This window comes from Anas acuta, chromosome 27 (genome assembly GCF_963932015.1).
Source record: "Anas acuta chromosome 27, bAnaAcu1.1, whole genome shotgun sequence".
Lineage (NCBI taxonomy): Eukaryota > Metazoa > Chordata > Aves > Anseriformes > Anatidae > Anas > Anas acuta.
In genome coordinates this window covers 5,022,324-5,043,379 of record NC_089005.1, presented here as the reverse complement: position 1 = coordinate 5,043,379, position 21,056 = coordinate 5,022,324, and the positions used below count along the sequence as shown (strand labels likewise).

General features: G+C 41.5%; 1 protein-coding gene across 2 annotated transcripts in view; it reads right to left on the bottom strand.

Moving 5' to 3' along the window:
• The window catches only part of ANTXR1 (ANTXR cell adhesion molecule 1), a 120,798-nt gene that overhangs the window by 28,474 nt on the left and 71,268 nt on the right, over window positions 1-21,056 (bottom strand). For both annotated transcript variants that reach the window (XM_068662048.1, XM_068662047.1), the window contains 4 exons: window positions 14,776-14,817; window positions 6,673-6,768; window positions 6,324-6,491; window positions 97-177 (listed from right to left, as the gene is read on the bottom strand). In XM_068662048.1, coding sequence (XP_068518149.1) covers window positions 97-177; window positions 6,324-6,491; window positions 6,673-6,768; window positions 14,776-14,817 — 387 coding nt within the window. The remainder of the gene's footprint in view (window positions 1-96; window positions 178-6,323; window positions 6,492-6,672; window positions 6,769-14,775; window positions 14,818-21,056) is intronic.

Sequence of the window (21,056 nt, the reverse complement as noted above, 5' to 3'; positions counted from 1 at the left end):
GAAAAATAATCACAACGCTTAAGTAACACTTGTAAAGGCAGACAGAATTTTTAGTTGGATTTTATTTTTCCCAAGAAATGTCTTGAGGCACGGTACCTTGTCTCCTGGCTGTGGGCGCATCACAGATACACGGTCGTAACCTTTCCGCAGCAAGACCCAGAGAGCATCCAATTTTCCCTGCAATCAAATGACATACAGTGTGTTATATTCAGTGTAAGAACAAGTGAGCTGTGCAAACTGCAGCTTAAACATGCATATTTTTTCCTTAACCATTTGCTGTGCCTGTACTAGGTATCTCCTCTGGCTGAGAGGCTGACCTCCAGTCCTAAGTGGCCACTGTGACATATTAAAAATAATTTTATGTATCAAAACCCAGATGCTCACTGCCCTGAAAGCTTGGGTCTTTTGGCTGATATTGAACTTCAGTGTCTGTGAAGGTAAGACCCCCTGACATTCAGGGTATTTATAAGGTCTCTCTGTGGCAGTGGTTCTCCAGTATCTAATTAAAGAATCTATGCACTCAATGCACACTCTTCCTTTAACAGGGATATATATGGCAACTTTCTCTTCCCTATTCAAGAAAATGCTAGGGTTGTAATCCTCTCTGAGACCTATATTCCTTAACCACCGTGTTGAGCCAATGGTTCAAAGCTTACTTGGGAATTGGAGGGATTCATGGGTGGAGACAGACAGAATGACTGCATAGATCTTGTTTCCATAGGACACTGGGAAAAAGACTTCCTAAGATGAGAGCCAGGAAAGTCTGTAATTCTCAGAGGAAGAACCAAGAAACTCCTCTGTCAGAATCCTGCTGCATTTGGACAGCACAGCATCTTTGACCTGAGGGAAGCCATCCTTGTCTCTGAATCCATCTCAATCCATCCCTCCATCTGAAAACAATCCCTCTGAATGCATCTTTCCTCCTACATCAGACCTCATTGAAGCTTTTGATCTCCTGCCCCTCTGACAACTGAAGAAATAAGTACCTTTTTTGGTCATTTTTCCTTTAAGAAACTAGAGGGAAAATTGCAACTTTCCATGGAATAAAAAAGTCCTTCTTACCCGAGAGTCCTAATTTCCATCAGTCTACTGAGCTTTCTTGTGAAAAGACAAGAGCTCCATCTTGGGTCATTTTCTGTTTGGGAACTGCTTTGCAACTGAAGCACAAAGTAACTTGGAGTCAAAAAAAAGGTCTGGAGGCAAATAAAGCCTTGGGTCCTACTAGATATGAAGTCCAGAAAGTAGAAACAATGACAAATGTAGATGAGAAATGAAAGAAGGCATAGTTTCAGCCACTGCCTGAAAACAAATGCATTCTCTCCCTTAATTAATGGTTAGGTCAGCACTGTATTGACCCCAGTCTAGGGAATGACCTGATACCTAGATTGCTCTTGAGACCTGGTACGTTGTCAGTCAGAGGAAGTTTTGTAAGCTGCCTATAAATGCAAGCTGTCCTCAGGCCTCAAGACAAAGTCTAGGAAAATGTGCCAGGGACACAATATTAAGTTGCCTCAATTTAGGAGGCAATTGAGGTTTCTTTTTGGCAGGACCAGCTGCTGCTTCAACCCCAGACTTGAGGTAGGTCCTGCAGGTGAGTTTTCATGGATAAGCAGTGAATTGAGCCTTGTCTCATGGTCCTTTATGTATAGTTGTGTAGAGACTGCTAGTGACCTTTTTGAAGTCATCTGAGTACTATAAATGTTCTGAGGAGGAGAGAACAGGTAGACATAGACAGAATCTGAGGTAGAAATAGGGGTTGAATGAAAGCTAGTAACCAAACCAAAGCATAGACAGCTGTGCGGCTGGCTGTAGCAGGGAGCACATCCTGAACCAAATTAAGACAAATGGCACAGTCCTTTATGATCCTTCACTTGCGTCTATGTTTTCTGTTGTCCCTCCCTCTGTCAGATGAACTGAGGATTTGACAAGGTTCATGAGAAATTTTTAGACTTGTCTTGCTCTTTGGTTTATTTGCACTGACCTTTCAAACTGGTGAAATGATATTTAAAAAAAATAAATACAGTTGGCATCATGATAAGAAGTAACTTCTGCAAATAAGAATAACATTAACAGTAACAATAATAATAACAATCTGTTAAGTGTCAGCAACTGTATTTGGCAGTAAACAAAGCCCTAGAGCATTTCAAGCGGCAATCTATCCCCTCTGTTATCAGCTGTCTACCTACCATATGGATGCTACCCTGAAGATTGGATGTAAAGGGAATAAAAACTTCATCAGACAAACTGGCAAAAGGCTGAACACTCCAAGTAAGGCTGGCACTTGTGCTGTGTGGAGAAAAGGAGGCTGTTGGCCAGCAAGGTGACTGGCCCTAAAATGTGAAATTCCTGGCTCTTTGTCAGATTCAAGCTACCTTGGTTCACTGCTCCTCAGATTTAATTCCTTGCACTCCTCCTTTACCTAGGATTTTTTTTTTTTAATAGGTTGTTACATGCATATTTATCTACCTTCAAAAGAGATGTTTCATACAGTTCAGTGGAATGGGTGGAAATTTAACGTCTTTTCTAACCAAAGAAGCTGAGAGCACATGGAGCATGGGGATGAGGGAAAATTAAAGTGAGTATCAGGAGACATTTCCTACGGGTGAGGTCTGGTAGTCTGGGAAACATTTCCCCTGAGCAGCAGTGGAAGCCTCTGTTATTTTAAAAACCAGACTGGAAAAAGCAGTGAGGGACAGACCCAAGCTAACAGTGCTGCTTTGGCTGAAAGTGCAGACCCAATGACCTAATAGGCTGTTCCTCCTCACCTCCCCCTGCTTCTTACAACTCCGCAATAGCTTCCCTGCATAACACAATGCAAATTCATCTTCATATGCTCACATCTTCTAGACAGAAGCTTCTGCCTAGAGTACTGATGAGTTTATGCCAATTTTGCAATTTCCTTACTGCACAGGGAGAGCAATTGCAGGATCTCTGCTTCAGAGAAATTATCCCGTCTGTTTCTGTTGAGTGCTCACAGTTGTACGTGGGGAAAGTATTGGATATAGTTATCCAGTATGCATACACAGCCTGTTTGGGTGCAGTTCAATAAGGGGTGTGGTGGCAATTAATAGTTAGGTAAAACCTCATCCACAGACCGATTCAGGCTGCTGAACACTATCCAGAAGTAGAACATGCCAAAGTTAGGGAGTATTTGGATATGGGGTCTTGGATGGGACCTGTCCTTATACTATACAGTTTGAATGGTATAAAGGAGAGATTTTTCTAAAGGAACTAAGAACATATATCATGAGCCAGCAGTGTGCCCTGGCAGCCAGGAGGGCTAACTGTGTCCTGGGATGCATCAAGCACGGCATTGCTAGTTGGTTGAGGGAGGTGATTGTCCTGCACTGCTCCGCACTGTGCGGCCTCACCTCGAGCACTGTGTGCAGTTCTGGGCACCACAGTACGAAGAGAACATGAAACTGTTGGGGAGTGTCCAGAGAAGGGCTACAAAGATGGTGAAGGGCCTAGAGGGGAAGACGTATGAGGAGCAGCTGAGGGCACTGGGCCTGTTCAGCCTGGAAAAGAGGAGGCTGAAGGGGGACCTCATCACGGCCTACAGCTTCCTCATGAGGGGGAGTGGAGGGGCAGGTGCCAATCTATTTTCTTTAGTGACCAGTGATAGAACCCAAGGGAATGGAGTCAACCTGTGACAGGGGAGGTTCAGGCTGGACATCAGGAAGAGGTTTTTCACTGAGAGGGTTGTTGTGCACTGAACAGGCTCTCCAGGTACAAAGCCACGGCACCAAGCCTGTCGGAGTTTAAGTGTTTGGACTGTGCTCTTAGTCATATGGTCTGAATTTTTGGGTAGGCCTATGTGGAGCCAGGATTGGACTCAGTGATCCTTGTGGGTCCCTTCCAATTCGGAATATTCTATGAGTCTATGATTCTATCACCCATGAGATACTTCTAATACACTTAGGCCCCTAATAATCAAAAGATTGCTGTTATGAAGCAAAAGCCATTCCTAGTCAGAATTAGAACTGAACTCAAAACCAACGTACATTGAATCTTTTCTCCAAGTCTCTTTTGAACTTTGGAGAAATTCCAACTGGGACACAGATCTGCAATAAACTTGACTCCTCTGTTCAGAACTGACTTGCTACCATGCAGAATAAACTCTGAAAATAAACTGAAAATCTCCTGAGGCTGTAATCCAACAGCATAAACTGGTGAAGAAAGAAGGGAGAAACTCATCAGTATCTCCTATGGGAAAGGACCCAGCTCTCAGCTAACAGTAGCTGTGCCTACACGGATTCCATCTGCAAGTGCACGTGTATTCAACGTTCTTTGTGCTAAAACTGGTGCTTCTATTAACTCCTAAGTGTTTAGAGTACAGCTTTCTGCGCTGTGAAACCTTCTGACTGCAGCACACAAAAAGCAACTGAGCTGCATCTCTCAGCTGTATGAGGTCATTTCCATGAGCACATCGTACAAGTGAAAATCTCCCAGATGGGACTAGTGTGTTTTACGAACATGTTGCAGTAATGTAAATTACAACACAATACATTTAGTAACAAAGGAGCAGCTATGTGGGATGGTGCTTACTGCATTCCCAACTCTGAACTGAAAAAAGTTGACTGTAACCTGTCCCACTGTGGGAATGAATAACCTTCATGAATACATGTTGAAATCATTATAATATAATTGCAAATGACTTGTTGGTAGGCTATGTTTATTAGATGATAATCTTTAAGGGGGCGAGAGAGGGCATTGAACCAAATTTTCAAAGAGGCTCACATTTCTGTATCCTCCGGAAACCACTACTACTCCCTTGTGCATCCTTGCCATTTCCATTGCTGGATTTGAACCAGCTGTAAGATCAATGTCTGAGGAAAGCCAAAACACGTGACTTGCCCAGATTCCTATGGGCACTGCTCAGAGCTGATCAGTAACAAGAAACAATGCAAGGAAACCTGGGTGTATTGCAGTGAAATATACCTGCATCTAAATAATGTAGCTGGTAGAATGTTTGGCTAGGTTGGTTGCTTCTAGAGAGGAAGAAGACAGGAGAATAAAAACTCTGCTTTCCAGCAGTGAGGCACTTCCACATTTAGCATAAAATTTAAGGTAAGTTAAACAGTAGGCGGTTTAACAAATTGACTGTAAAGGGTTTCTAACCCTAACCAGAATTTCCACTCTTCACAATGAGATCCAGGCTCCAGTGGTGCCAGGCTTGCACTGGGGTACGAACTGTGCATTTTCAGTCTTTTCTGACACTACAGTGCTGCTGCAAATACCACAAACTGAAAAGAGATGAGAAGGGTCTTAGTATTTCCCAAAAAGGATAACTCTGAAAAATGTTTGGATTTTTTTATTTTTTTATTATACAGGTGCAACCTCTTGAAAATTGTTTGCTGAGGACAGCTTAACTTGTCTTGAATGTAAAAGATTAACTTTCTCATGTTGGAGTGTCTTCATACCACACTCTGGATGATGCCACCTATATCTGTTGCGTGTGGTTTGTTTCTCTCAATCCAGGAGGAGCACTCACATGTGTGAGAAAGGGTTTTGCATCAGTGAATTATTCGGTTGCTTGCTTGTTTCAGTTTTGTACACTGACAACAATTCACATGAGGGAAGCCAAGCTGAAGAACAGCTGCCCGCCCTTGGGACAGATGGCAGAGAAGGAGATCCTTCTCAGTTCCCGAGGGTGACTGCTAGGCAGCTTTGCATTGTGTGTGACCCAATAACAGCATGAATTTGCACTTTCACTTCTGAGGCACTCTAATTCAGTCAAAACCTTCTTGCAGGCCATCCCCTCCATGTGAGGTGAGCATGCTGCCCTCCATCAGGCCTGGCCCTGTGACCCATGACAGCTGGCAGACATCCATGTGCTTCACTGCAGTCAGAACATTTTTCCTTGGTGATACTTAAGAGCAATTTTCTTCTGATTTTTCCACTCTTTCTAAGGAAAGAGGATGCTATTTCCTCCCTACAACACAGAGAATATGCAATTTGGACTAACGGGCCTGCCTTTGGAAGCACATTGGAGTCTGAAAGCAATTTACAGAAGCTAGCTACAGCACTAAAAGTGATCAGCTTTTTATTCTGGTCTCAGAAAGCAATGTGACCCCGCAACCTGATCAACCTGATGGAAACACCCATTGCCCATGAGGCTCCTTTCTATAGCATCTCCCTGGTAACATGTTCAGTGAGACTTCCTTATGCACAGCTTCTCCACCAGCACCTTGAGGTCACAGGTTTATGGACAGTTCTAGATCTTACCCATGGATGTGAAAACAGACCGCTTAACACAGATCTCCTGGAAACACAGATCTCCTGGAAACACTTTATGCAGTAAAACACTGAACTGGACCTACCTTGATTGGAGAGTACCACTTCCGAGGAGAGGAGGGTCTGCGCATATTGTTCACAAGGTTCCTGGGCTCCGGGAATTCATATTCCTGTTCTGGCATCTTGACTCTGGCATTCTTGGCTTTCTCTAACTTAGCGCCTTCTTCTGTAGAACCCTTTTCTCCCCAGCGCACCTGAAAATACAGAATAAGAAATGCAAAGGTGGGGAAAAGCTTCAGAAAAACTATAAAAATATTACCTTGCAATTTGCATGGCAACACTGTCCATGTATCCCAGGCACAGACCTGGATCCTACTGAAGTAGAAGAAAGTTCAAAACTGAGATTTTCTGATACATAGACTGGTGCCTATTTACCTCCATTCGTTTGATGCCACCAACTCCTCGACCACCATAATAAGAGGCATCTACTGTTGGCCATTTTTTCTTTGGAAGGCCATCATCATCTTCTTCCTACAAAACAGAAGGAAGGGGTTGTACTGTTAGGAAGCATGAACCAAGATGGCAAGGCATAAATGGTCACAGGTCATGTTGTCCTTTGAGCCAGCTAGAGCCAGTGCAATAAATGTTCTGCTCTCTTACTGCTTGTTTTCCTGTGGATGTACACTCATGAAAAGAAAATGTTTCATTATATAAACACTACCACCACTTGAAAGGTACAATCCAGCTCCAGCAAGAATGTGTGTTTTTGCAATAGTTTTATTTAAAGGGATTTTCATCGTCTTTAAATTCAGGGAAGTAAATTATTTCCAAGTTGCAAAATCACTGAGGATGTTGCCAAAATAATATTCAGGATAGTCAAGAGTTGGGGACTTTTGGCTTCAAGTCTGATTGATATGCTAGCCATGAATGATGGCAGCAAGGACTTACCCCTTTGCCATCCTCTTCCCTGTGACTGTGGTTAGAGAGGGGCCAGCTGTTGCTGTGAGGAGTGTTCACTGACTCATGGCTACCCTTGCTGACATAATCCTCTAGTACACAGATAAATCATTATATTTTAGTTCAGATATGACAGAAGGGGGAGTGAAGGAGAGCAAGAAAGCAAGCAAGTCAAATTTGATCCTGAGTGCAGGTGAACTAGGAGTATATTTGGGAACAACCCGTGTGATGGTCTAAAAGGGAGATGATTGTTTTTTTTAGACGAGCGGGCCAAGGATGGAAAAGACTAATGGAAAAGCTACAAGAATGGAATTAGTTCTTGTAATGAACTTCTGCCTCTGCTGGCAAGGCTACCCATGGAAATCCATGTGGCTTCAGTGATTTCATGGCCTTATGCCAGCAGAAAGTCAGACCTTGTGTGAAAAATGAGACTTAAATTCTGTACAAAATGGAATGTGTTCTATCCCTGCTGTAGCAGGCAGAAACCCAGGAACATCACTAAACACAAACTTAAACATGTTTAGGACTCTGGCATTCATGATGGCATTCAGATATGGCCCAATTAACAAACCAAGAAAATCTTTCAATGTGTTTTTAAAATCAATCTAGCTGAATTTCTAGTGAGTATATTCCATGTAAAAAATGGTACACTAAAACAACAGTGCATACGCTCTGACCTACATAGTGCCTTTCGCTTTAATTTCTACAATTCAGGCTGTGAATTGGCAAAGCAGAAAAGCAGAGTTCATCAAAAACGTGAAGTATTTCCTGTGAAAAATGTGGAGAGAGATGAAAAATGGTCCCTCTTTTTTTTTTCTTTCTTTCTTTAATTCTTCACAGGGATTTGGCGAAACTCCAGAGCTTAGGAGCTTTCCAAAACTGAAAAAGCCAAAAATACTTTGAAATTGAACTCCCCAGTAGGAAAATTTAAAAACTGGAGGAAAAAAAATCCAAGACAAACTATGCTCTTCATGTCAAACAAAAGCATTTTTATTTAAAAACAAAACAAAACATAAATTCAGCTGCAAAAATTGTCCTGATCTAAAGGAAGAGTGAACAATTGAGTCATAAATATAAGGTCCCTCTCCTTTGTAGCTGACCTCTCTTTCTCTCTCTGGTTAGAGCTGCTGAGGCTCTTTGCTGCAACCTAAGAACTTAATATCTCTGCATGAAGTTTTCCATGAGGACTTTTTTCAAAAAATGGAATCAAAGCCATCTAAATATTTTCCTTCAGCAATTCTCTCTTTCTCTGTCTTCAGCTTAGCACAGACTGGACCTCTCACAACAGGAAATACCAAGGTTTAGGAAATCTTCCCCACAAGCCCTTGAAAGCCCTGCAAGTCACTTCAATCTAAGATAGGAGTGTTTCTGCCAGAACAACAACAGAAGAACCACACGCACAAAAAGACCAGAGCAAACACTTGAAAAACAAAGGAGTCACAAGCTTTCTTCCGGATGAGTCTGTTTACATCTTTTGAAGGGCATAGGAGGTTTTGCAATACAAGCAGAAAAATAAAAACAAAAAAAAAACAGTGTTGTCCTAGTCACTTGACAAATGTGTTCACAATGTATGTGAGTAGCTCTACTAAAGCAACTGGAAACTTGGGCGTCAGGGTGGCAGAAAAGCAGGAAAATGAGAAGGAAGAGGCATACCATCCCCACCCCCAGCATCCTACCTGACCCATTCAGAAGAACTGAGCCAATAAAATGGGGCAGAATTCTCACATCTGACTCAGTTTTGCCCATAGTTTTCTACACTTAGCTACAATGTGGTTTTTGCCTGAGGAAGAACTCCATAACGAACTTCAGCTCTGACCCAGCAGCAGCACAAAAAACAGCCCCGGAAAATCTAAGTGCATTTAAGGATGCTGGAAATTGACTGTACAGAACTTGGCATCTTTCCATCCCCCAAATCTGCTTTAGATGGAGCTAGAGTTTCTTTTTTAAAAAATACGAAGAAGCAGGACAGAGCTACATTTCACAGTCAAAGATCCAGATTCATAACTGCTGGATTTCAGAAAACAAAGATGTGTTTATCTCAGAGTCCATGCCGGGCTCTGTATACTTTGACCCTGACCTGAGGGAACCTCATCTGTGGGTAACACAAGGATAATTCAGGCTCCACTAGGGACGTCTGAACCACTCAGGGTAAGAATTCAAACTAAATTTGGCCAGATTTTTAAAAAGTTTGGACAATTTACCCTTCTCCCCGCCCTTATAATTATTTTCACAGTTGTCTCTGCAATGCCTGAATCTTGTCAGAACTTAGCATTTACAGAGTGCTTTGCCTGAAAAAAAAAAAAAAAAAAAGCACTTTAAGACATGGGATAATAATTCCTCTAAGAGATTTTATCACCTAACTTTACAGCTGAGGAAATCTGTAGGTGAAATACATTGTCCTCGAGCCTCACAGATCCTTACTGCAACCCATTCTCTTAACACCACACTCATTTCCAAACTGCATGGCCACCTCTCAAATGCAAAGGCGTTGTTACACTTTGAGGATAATTTACTTGGTTCTCAAGAAACATTTCCTCCTTACTTTGGCAGGTTTTGCTTGTCACATTATACTCTACCAGGCATCTAAATCACAACTGTATAAAACCTGCCTTATCTTAATAATCTTTGAGGTGTTTTGCAGAACATGGCATTGGTGTTTCTCATACTCGCATCTCTCACCAGCCCAAGCCTGCAAGCTATTGTCAGAAAGCACTCATAGGTCACAAGAATATCCAAGAGATGTTCCACTGGTGTTCTGCTAAGAAGCAGGCTGAAGAAAGAACTCAAATCTCATTAGGCACCAGCAAAAAACACCTATAAATTTATCCTTGAGACAAAAATGCTTAGAAAACCAGACCTTGTTAGGCTTAGTGAGTATGGAATTCTTAGTTTATCTATGGTACAGATTCCTAAAGATCCTGCCTGAAGTTATGTCTTCTGAGTGCAGAGTGCTGTATGTGCACAGTTAAGACAGAATGCATTTTGATGAAGATAAAGGAGAAGGGATGTATTCCCACTCCATGGCTCAGACAATGGTCTACGCAAAGAAATAACATGCACAGGGTCACTCAGGAAATCCTTCTACAGAACAGAACACCTCACGTACCCGGACTTAAAGCCCCAATTCCCAGGTTGCATTTTGTAAAGACTGTAGTGCTAGAGATGCTCGTGTCTGAACTATGATTTTACAATGGAGATTGCTGTTCCACAGAGTCTTTTGCATGTAGTGCTGGCAATAGGGACTATTGCCAGTGACGGGGGAATAAACCCAACTGTTCACCACCTCCACACTAATTGAGTGTGCTGTGTTGGATCTGCCTAGATATTTTGCATTAAATTTGGTTATAAAAGTCCACACCTTCACGGAGTAATACCTACACCTCATTTGCTCCCAATAACATTCCAAATCTTTTTCTTTTAAATGATTGTATCTTGAAAGATTCCTTTCCTCCTCCTCCCAGATTTCCAAAACACATTGTAAAAAGAGAGTAAAGGGGAAGGAAAAGAGCTGGCATACCACTGTGACCTGGCTTTATTTCAGGAATAGCAGAATACATTTCCTGCCTTGGTGTCTACAAAAAAAAAATTGCATCAGAGCTTTTCTCTGAAGCTTATTTTGCTATCTTCCCAGCAAGGCTTTTCAGGAAGAGAGAGCAAAATAATTTGGAAGAGTTTAATAAACACTAATAAGTGAGGCTGCAAGTGGCTCCCCAATAAGATTAATTCCTCTCAGGCATTCTTTGGCGTCATGAATGTTTAGAAGTTGGAGAAGAGATCAAACTGGTTCAAGGTGAACAGAAGTTTTAATCTGCTAGCTTAACAATAGATGCCATGTAGTGAGTTAAATTTCTCCTTTTCATGCAGGCCTCCCATGACAGCAGTAATTGCTTTCAACGTCTCATGACTGTGCTGGTGAATGGTGCTTTTCTCTTTAGGACTTTCTTGTGCATGTTTGCTTTAGTGTATGTGGGTAGGATGACAACAGACATAAAGATTATCCAATTACAGGCTGGTTGGTGGCTTGGCCCTGGTGCCACATTAGGAGTGATTATGGAGCTTGGGTAATAGAGCAATATGGAAAAAGTGGGTCTGAGTGATGAGTAAAGGGCATGCTTGGGTCATCTGGTATGTCTCCTGCCTGGGTTTGCCAGGTTTTAGGACACTTCATGTCCCTGAATCCATTTTGTAGGAGAAAGCACTGTCATGACAGAAAATGAATATACAGCAGTGTATGTTAACATTGCCTGGTCTCAGTTTACAGGGCAGGGAAGCAATGAAAAGAGCATGTGCCTCTTGGAGTGCTCCTGCTTATCCTTTTGTGGGACAGACTAGCAGCAGACCCCTGGCATGGGTCAGGTAGTGAACAGGAAATTGTTGGAAGCTGCAGATCCCTGTAGGGTGTCTTTTTTTTTTTTTTTTTTTTTTTTTGTAGAAAATGGGTTGCTATACTGAAAACCAGCTTCAGCCTCTCGATAGGCTTATGGTCTGAGTTGAATAAGAGTTGTTCCAATAAGCCCAGCCTGAAGTGATGGGCACCTGAACAAAAGCAGACATGTCTTCCTCTAGCAGGGCTAGAAAGACTCTTCCTATACACTGGAAGTAGAAGAACGTGAGTTTGATCTGCTAGCAATGAGTCAATCACAGGTCAGAAAGGTGCTCACTGACTCCTTGAGACATTCACTTCTTCTGATTGGCATTGACTCAATCTTTCCTGGCTGTAAGTAAAACCATCTGTCCTTCATCTGGGCTAAGCCTTCTCCGGTATCCTCTGTTGTCTGAGGAGCACAGTGGTAAGTTGACAACATTTGCAACTTCTGAATGAATTAATTGGAAGTTTTTAGCCAATAATGATTTCCTTCACCAACAGTGAGTATGTCTCCAATATGTCTCAAAAGGCCTTTAAAGTAGAGTTCAATAAAACCTTTGGTGGGTTTCTGACAGTAATGCTACTTTCCCTGTATTGTAAAAGTATAATGCATTATCCTTGCAGTACAAAGACATATGGGCCTCAGCTCCCAAAGCTGCTCAGAATTCCTCATCTTATTTTTGCCAAGATTTTTAGGAGAAGAAAATAATTTTACTTTAATTGTAATGCTGCTGTTTAAGGAATTAGTGCTTTTTCATGCTGGAGATGAGCAGTTACTAGGTTTTCTGTAAGGGAGAAGGAAACCTACAACACATAAGAAAAACATGAATGCAGAAAATCAACACCATCTTCCATTTGTTTTTAGCAGAGTAGGAAATCTGGAGCATCCAATCTTCTCTGAAAGCATCACATTGTTGCCATTCCTGTTCCATGGACCAGACTCTATAATAGTAAATGGGACCAATAGTTTTTCCAACAGCAGGGGCCTCTTCTGTCACGGAAAAAAATGCAAAGTACAGGTCACAGATTCAAGCTTTACTAATTTTTGAGCACTGCACTGGTGCTTTACACTTTCTAAAATAGTAAAAGTGTATTTTTCTTTGTCTGCTAATTTTACAAGGTGGCTTTAGGATAACTGAGCATTGAGCTTTGGGGAAAGTGCATGTGAAATTATACGTCTGCAATCAGGCTAGTTCCTGTAATTCTTGCAGGTTGTTGTAGCCAAATCTCCCTATCCCAGGGTCCCAAAACAATAAGAACAATAGCTAGAATATTGTATAGACCTTCTCTTGTATTAATGGTGAAGCAGGTAACCTGCAGGTAGAAGATTAATGTAATTTTTCTGCTTCTATGCAAAAAGAATTTGCCCACATTCTCCTCAGTATGAGATCAGGTTACTTTAAAACAAAAAACCATTGGCAAACACATTGCTAGAGGAAAGCTGTCAAACAGATTGATGAACTGAAGATTGTTCTACCCAAAACACTGTGTGGACTCTTCCTCTCTGTCAGAATCAGGGGTGAGAGAAAATATAACATGTCCAGAGATATCTTTACACTCGTTTAACCAAAACTAACCTGAAGCAAATACAACTTGTGTGCCACAGCTGGTTTATTGTGTAGCAACTGGTCTGCTTTTGCAGCACTTAATGATTTGAGAAAAGGCTTTCTTGTAAGTGAAGCACGCCTTTCCCTTTAACACACAGATTTAATTTCCCCTTCCAGTCCTTGGCCAGTGAACCAGCATTCCAGAATGATGCATTTTAATTAACTTCAGCAATTGAATCCCTTGGCTTGGAGGCATGTGTGATGCCGAACAGAACATGTTCAATTTTAGGCTAATATTTTCCTTTTCATTCAGAGGATGAAAGCTAACAAAGCTGGTGAATATATGTACACCCCAAACAGAAATGGCTACTTTTGAAAGTAGGCCAGATGCCTGCATATAAATATATGGGTTGATGCTATTTTGAGAGATGGGTGCCTTCAGCATCAAATGCCTTCAGTATTGAACCCAAATGCAAATCTTCATTGGGTTCAGGAATGCTCAGATATACATTTTTACTTGAGGCCTGTTTTGAAGGGGACAAGTGCTATCAAGATGCAGGTTCCAGTATCGGCCTTGGCTCCAGTTGCCCTCAACATCTTTGCTGTGCTCAGTACAGGCAGAAGCTAGGTTGGACTCCACCTTGGTAGTCCTGCAGAGGACTGCACTTTAAGGGTTTCTGCCTTGGCACAGAGCACACTCACTGGGCCTAACTTCACAGGGAGCAGAGATCATTTCATCAAGCTTTCTCACTTGCAAGCTGAAGCAGGCAATGACTTTGTCTCCAGAGGCAAAAAGCAAATGGAAATAGCCAACAAAATCACACTGAGCATGGATCTAAGTCTTCTGTTACTTGCATAGTTAAGAGGAACAGATTCAAACCCTAGTGAAGTCAATGGAAAAACTTCCATTGACATTAATAAGCCCTGGACACAGCTGACTTTTCAATGAAATCCCATGTGCAAAAGAGTGGAAGTAAGAAAAGAGATCGAGTGTGTGCTGAAAACAGGAGGATACAGAAACGGGCAGATGAAAAACTGGGCAGATTTCTGGGGAGTCTACTGATTAAGAAATGTTGACATAACTTGAAGCCATTTGTTGCTGGATTTGACTAGAAAAAAATAAACAGAATTAACATGAAAATTTTAATGTTACTTTACTCTTTCCCTCCATTAAAACTTCCCCTGTTGGTGCCACTCTTCTGGTGTCAGGATGGCTATACTGCTTTTTACATCTGTTCAGAACCTGGTCCATTCTCTTCAGACACAATTGCGAAGTTTATGGGGTGCTTTTGCTCACAGCAATTGAAGTGTAAGGAATAAGCATTGTGAGTTAGCGCTCAGCTGCCAAGACTGGTTATATATGCTGAAACACCAAAATCATTATTGTGCTATTCCAAGGAGGTAGTTAAGCACATGTTTAGGTTCCATTAACTTCAAAGCTAAACACGTAAGAGTCCTTTTTGTGAATCAGAGCCTAACTCTGCAGAGCTGTTCTGACCAAGTGAAAGAACCACCTGCTTCTGTCCTCCTTCCCTACCTGTTCCCAAAGGTTTAACTTCCCGCCAAGGTCCATATTCTGCCATGCAGCAGAATCATGACCTATTGTGAGGAAGCTGAACAAAATCTTGTCCTAAACAGTGATGAAACCAGGTTGTTGGTGTTACTTACCTCGCTGTCTTCTGCAGGAGGTGGAGGGGGCTCTTTGATGATCTAGAAAGATGGAAGAGAAACAGAATGGGAAATCCATACTTTGTTGTTCAGCACGATACAAAAGTCACAAAAACAAACAAACAAACAAACAAACAAACAAACAAAAGATGCTGCTGTGAACATTTCTAAACTTAGTTCCTATGTTGCATTACTAAAGGGAGGCTGTGTGTGCTACCAGTGTCACAGACACTGCAAGTGAGAAGGGAAGCAGAAGACATCCCAAAGCCCTCCCATACAGGCAGTTCCCAATTACATCTCTAGACTCATGTTGCTCATTATGTGATCCCCGCTCCATGTGAGATGACAGAAAATTCAAAGTAACATATCCTTGATATTCCAGCTTCATAATCCCAGTATGGGTCATAGTGCTGGCTCTAGGAACGATCACAGTTTTACCTGAACAACTGTGGATGCAGAACCAGCATCTTTTACTGGCCACTGCACACACATACAGGTCCTCAAATAATTTACCTTCTGAACAGACAAAGATTGGAATGAGAAACCATGGTGAAGTGAAACACCCTGGAGACATTGCAGAAGAGTAATAAACCTCCAGCTTCTGTCTCCTAGACAAATACTTCATTCCAGAATTCTGTGCCACCCCAAGCTCTCACAGAAAATCCTTTTCACATTGTTAGTGTTATATTTTCCACTCTCATATGCTTCTCTTTAAAATATGCATTTATATATATATATTTATACACAGACACACACACACACTTCAGGCTCTCCCAAGATTTCTAACTAATAAAGCAATAAGGGTGAGGTTTTAAACTGGTCCAGGATATTCTCCATAGAAACAGCTGAAGTTTATGTGGGCGTGAGGTTATTATTTCATGCAAAAAGTTTGCATCTAGGGCTCAGCAGGCAGTTGGCTATTATCACAACCCTCCACTCCAAGGGCAACAGAGAGCCTTCCAAAGGGAAAGCAGTTGCAAGCAGGCCTGTCAAATATCTCTCCCTTAAACGAGACGCACCCCAATGCACTGCCATTGCAATCAACAGATTGAATCCAGCCAATCTTGTTGATTCAGGGATGAAATTTTCTCCAATATTTTTAAATCCATCTGGATGAAACAGCTTTCTTTACACACCAGACAGTGAGTCAAATTCTGGGGTGCTGAGCACCTGTGGAGATTGTGCTGAGTGTCCTGAGCTCCTCTCAGGACTGGATAGTAGGTGTAGGTGCTGCCTAAGAAGGGGGTGCAGATGTACAGGCTCAAAAATTACCCTTTGAAAATAAATTACAGTCCCAAACAATAACACATTGGCTGTTTAAACACAGAAAGGGAAAATGACAATCATATTAAAGGCCCTGAAGATATAAACCTTTACAAAAATTCTTCTCACTCATGTTTTTCCTTTTCTGATGAGCTCACTGTTTTTATTTTCTTCTGCAAATCCCAAGTCATGCAATATGTCCATTAATGACAAGCATCTGCCTTTGGCTAGGGAGGAGATTGGGGCTGGATCAGTCCTTTTTACATATCTCAGTCCACATATCCCGTTCCCAGGCAGCTGGGCATTTTTGGTGGCCTACAGTGCTCTCAGGGAAGCTCTGCTGAAGACACTGTGTGCATGAGCATCAACACTGATTCTTTGTTTATGTGCACAGAAGCACAAAGCACATGTGGAAGCATGGAATGACATTTGAGGAGTGGGTTAGGTACACCCAGTGTCCTGCTCATAATGATTGCTCACTCTGGTGCAGCAGAACCATGGGTCAGGCTGTGACTGTAAAGCCACTGAGCACATTAGGGAGAAAGATGATGTCCCAGAGGAGCTCGGGCTGACTGGCAGAGCTCTTGAGTGTCTGATAGAGCACCCTTCTCTCTGCCTACCGTGAAATTTCTAGCTTGTGCTTTCAGCTCTGAGGGATCCCAGCTATTTCCCTGATGGAAGGCAAATGAGGAAAAGTAGATGAAAAATGATCTGCATCAAACAGTACTGCTTTGCAGAAAAGAAATCATGGGTACCAGCATGGTTTATTCAAAGTGTTCCTTGTTTGAAGAAGATGGATACAACATAGTTTCTTGTACATCTCACAACACAATTACTGACATAGCACATACAAAGCACCAAAATACACAGAAGGCTTTTCTAGACACATTTTCAGATACATTTGGGTTACTGCTTGCTGTGAAGAATGACACTCTTTAGTAGATCTCCCTTTGAACCAAAACCCTTAATCCAACTGCATTGGATGCTGAGAAATTTCAGATATCTGATCCAAAATATATCTACTACAACTTGCTTTATGACCTTCTCTAATGTTATTCTGATGGAACATCATGGGTTTCAATGGAGTTTCTCTGATTTGCATTAGCATGAAATATCAGTATAATCCATCCAACATATTTGGTCCAGCTAAGCATTCAAACACAACTTCTCAGACAATATCACTGGAAAATCTGGAGATTACAGACTTGCAAATGAAGAGATAGCTGTGTTTTTCATATATCTGCATTCTTTCTCACAACATCCACAGTCAAACAAATTAACTCTGATTACAGAACACATAAATTTTTTTCTGCTACAGACCAAGAGAAAAAAAAGAGTGATTATTTGCATTACTAAGTGCTGGACACTTTTAAGAGCAACTGAACACTCTGTAAATTGGTCACATAGATTGGTTAGTTTGGACAAATCCAGAGATGGGGAGAATTTAGTCTCTGCCTTTAGCCAGAGAAGCCTTTGAGCTTATATGAACTTTAGAATTTTGTCTTTCATAAAACATATTTTCTGTCTTACTACCCAGATCTGGAAAGGCTTTTGGTGTATAAACAGCACAACTCTTTTATTTCTCCCTTTTGGATTTTTACTGTTACAGCTGTATGTGCACAAGCCCCTCATTCTGGGGAAATAGAGGCAGTGAAGCAAACAGGAGCTTAGTAACACCTCACACACGTGAGCAAATCAAATGTCAAATGGAAATAACAGATCCCAGAGCCAAAAGGCAATGCCTTTTGGCACTTACATCTGCTCATTTTGTACAATAGAACTGATTACTCAAGTACAAGGAAGAAAATGCTGTTACAGGGAACCCAAAGAGGGTACAGCCTAAACTGGCTTACAAGCTTTGAGTCTACCACGTTTTGTTTCGGGCTGCACCTCTTGCCTTCTCTCTGCCTCACCAGATGACACACATGGACCTGCTGAATGCAATCAGCTGGGAACATGATTGGCCAAGCAAAACGTTCCAGCTAGTTTAGCTTGGCAAAGCTGAAGTGTTTGTTCATGTGTGCTGCAATTGTTTTGATAACCCCAAGCCATTTCTGAGATTGCTGCTGTGACTGTATCTCCTGTCCCTGTGTTTGAAAGAAGGAAAATGTAGTTCAGCAACCATATTTGCTTGCTAGGTGAGGAATATCTAAGGGTTTCTACATCATTGCCATGTTATAAGAACCTTACAATATGGTCCTATGTTTGTAAGTAGTCAATTTCTGTGGGACAGACAGGTGGCCATTAGCTTTTCTTAGCAGAGGAAGGAACTTCAAGAATAGCTGTCAGCACTTCTACATACTTAACTGTGAAAATTCAGGACATTAGAGTGATTCTTTGCCTTTCTATCACAGGTCTCAACATGCATGTGACTGACACGGGTCTCTATTAGCTGACACACCATATGCACCTCGACATCACAAATGCATAGAGAAGCAGCTGCTCCTGATGAATAACCCAGTGTAAAAGCAGAAAAATTAGCCACCCTCCTGGAAGTTTAAAGCATTAGAGAGGATGGGTTTGCTGCTGTCCTGAAATTTCTATAGCCATTCAGGCATTAGCAAAGACGCACATGTTGAATCCAAATTTTGCATATTCCAGGAATGTGTCCAGGATGTTTTCCATCTTCGGAGAGTAGAACAGTCCACCAGTTTGCAGTGTCCAGCAAACACAAACTCGGTAACTCTCCCTAGAGTATTATCTGATAAATAGGGGCAATGTGTTCCTTTTCAGTGAAGTGTATCTACTTTAAATGAAACAGTACATCATTTAAAATGAGAGCTACATGAGAAAATAATGCAAAATAAGAAATAAAGGGTTTTGCCTTTAATTAGGACTAAAATTTGGAAGGGAGAATGCAGTTAACTGAGCAGGTTTTGTTCTTATTTGCATTCATTCTTCTTGAAAATAGGTATTAATTCTTCTTGGAATATGCATCTTAGCTATCATAAAAAGTGGCAGTGGTGTGTGTGTTGTTTTGTTTTGTTTTAAATAGAATTAACTATGACCTATCTGACCCATCCTTTTTTTTCTTTTTTCTTTTTTCTTTTTTTTCCCCATTTACATATAGTTTTGACCTCCACTAGGTCCTATGACAGTTTCAATGCTTAGTTATAAATTGGATAAAGGAACATTTCCTTTTCATTTGTTTCACATCTGCCGTGTATTCTAAGTAACCATCCTTGGAGATGTTGTCTACAGTTCAAGATTTCTAATATAAGCAAGAAGCTTGTCTGTATTTCCTCATCTGCAATACAATGCATTCTTCTTCCATGGGATAGATGAAGTCAATTGGAAAGCTAGCATACTTTTAAGTTATTCTCTCATCAACCTGGAAGCAGATCCATGAATCTCAATTTTACCTCCTTAAAACTAGGAGAGACAAGACCGTTTCACACCTAAGACTTCAACTGACATGCACAAACTACATTCAAAACAGATACTAACACATGTCAAAATCATCCATGCACTTATGGGAGACATGACATCGTGGACAGGGAAAAAAAAACCAACACAACACAACCTTTACTTAAATGACTCTGATACAGTTTGCAGCTGAATGGGGTTGACATGCAATTCCCCAGGGAATGCATGAGAAAATGTAGCATCTGCAAAGATCATTCCTTTTCCTAGGCCATTTCACTTGCACAGTAAAACAAGGCCAGAATCAGTAGGTTTTGCTCCAAGTGTCTGACCCACTTTCTTTGGAAGACAAGCTAAATAAATTTCATTTTCTGAAATACAGGAAAGAGAAACATCATAGCTACTTCCAGCTATATGCAGAAGCCCTTGTTCTCACTCATTGATTGCTAGGGAATTTTCTGCTTGAGTAGGATGTGGTCCTAAAGACCTATTTTTTCCTTAGCTGGGTTTGGCCAATTTTATTTGGAAGAAGTGCAAGGAGTCCAGGGAAAAAACAAAGGAAGAAACAAGTTTTTACTGTGTCAGGACTGGGGCAAAGAACAACAGTGTATCCTTTACATTGAGTATCTGTTGTGGTCTGGAATAAAAGGTGCTGAAGCCAGTCAAGATTAATGTAATTGGCTTTCGGTTCTGGCCTTAAAGAAATACATTAGCGAGGAAATGGTTTGGGAATCTGAAGTCTATGCATATCATCTAAAGGCAAACAGCTTTCAGAAGGCAATGTTTAAAAATTTCCAAAAAATCAACTCCTGGAAGATCTTTCAGTTTGGACACCCCAGAATTGATGGACACTTCAGAGAACTTGGCTTTAACATCTTTGGTAATGACACATCATAGGAGCACAAAAAAGGAGCTTAACTCAGTGCCTGGCAAACATACTGTTCTGTTGGCCCCCTCTACATGAGTTGCCTGACCCACCTGTGGAGCTGATGGTATTAGCCCAGGCAAAATTACCCTGCTATGCTATTTTCAGGATACATGCTAGCATGTTTAAAGACAGCCAGTTACAGAGCATTATATCCACGTCTAACCCATCTTGATCTGACTGACAGGCAGCCGAGTGGGCAGTGAACTTTTGTGGGTCTCTGGACATTTTTTGAGAACACCATCTTTATCCTCCTGCTGTGCTTTTGTGCACAGCAATTGCGAAGTCAGATTCTGTTATTTCTGCTACGATAACAGTGCTACTGCCAATTGTTTTATATTGACTGTGCCATAAATGAAGACACTCATTTTTGGCAACAAGCATGGACTCAGTGCTTGGATGCTGCACACCATGTTAAGCTCCAATAACTCTGGTGAAACTCTACCATGTTATGCTAGGCAAGTGCTTGGCTTGAGTGCTTGACTCAATAGCTCAGGTCTGAACTGAAGGCAGGGACTGTGGGGTCTACAAGCAATTCTTCCCTGCATATTTGTGTCTTTCTCACTTGGTTTGTCTCACTAATGTTTCAGTTCATGATCCTGCATTCCCTTCTCCCAAAATCATCTTAACTACAGAAAAACAGTGCTTTGTGCGCACATGGGAGTGTGTGGGAATCAGAATACATGGACCCTTACAATCTCCACCAAGCCAGTGTTCACCATGGAATTTT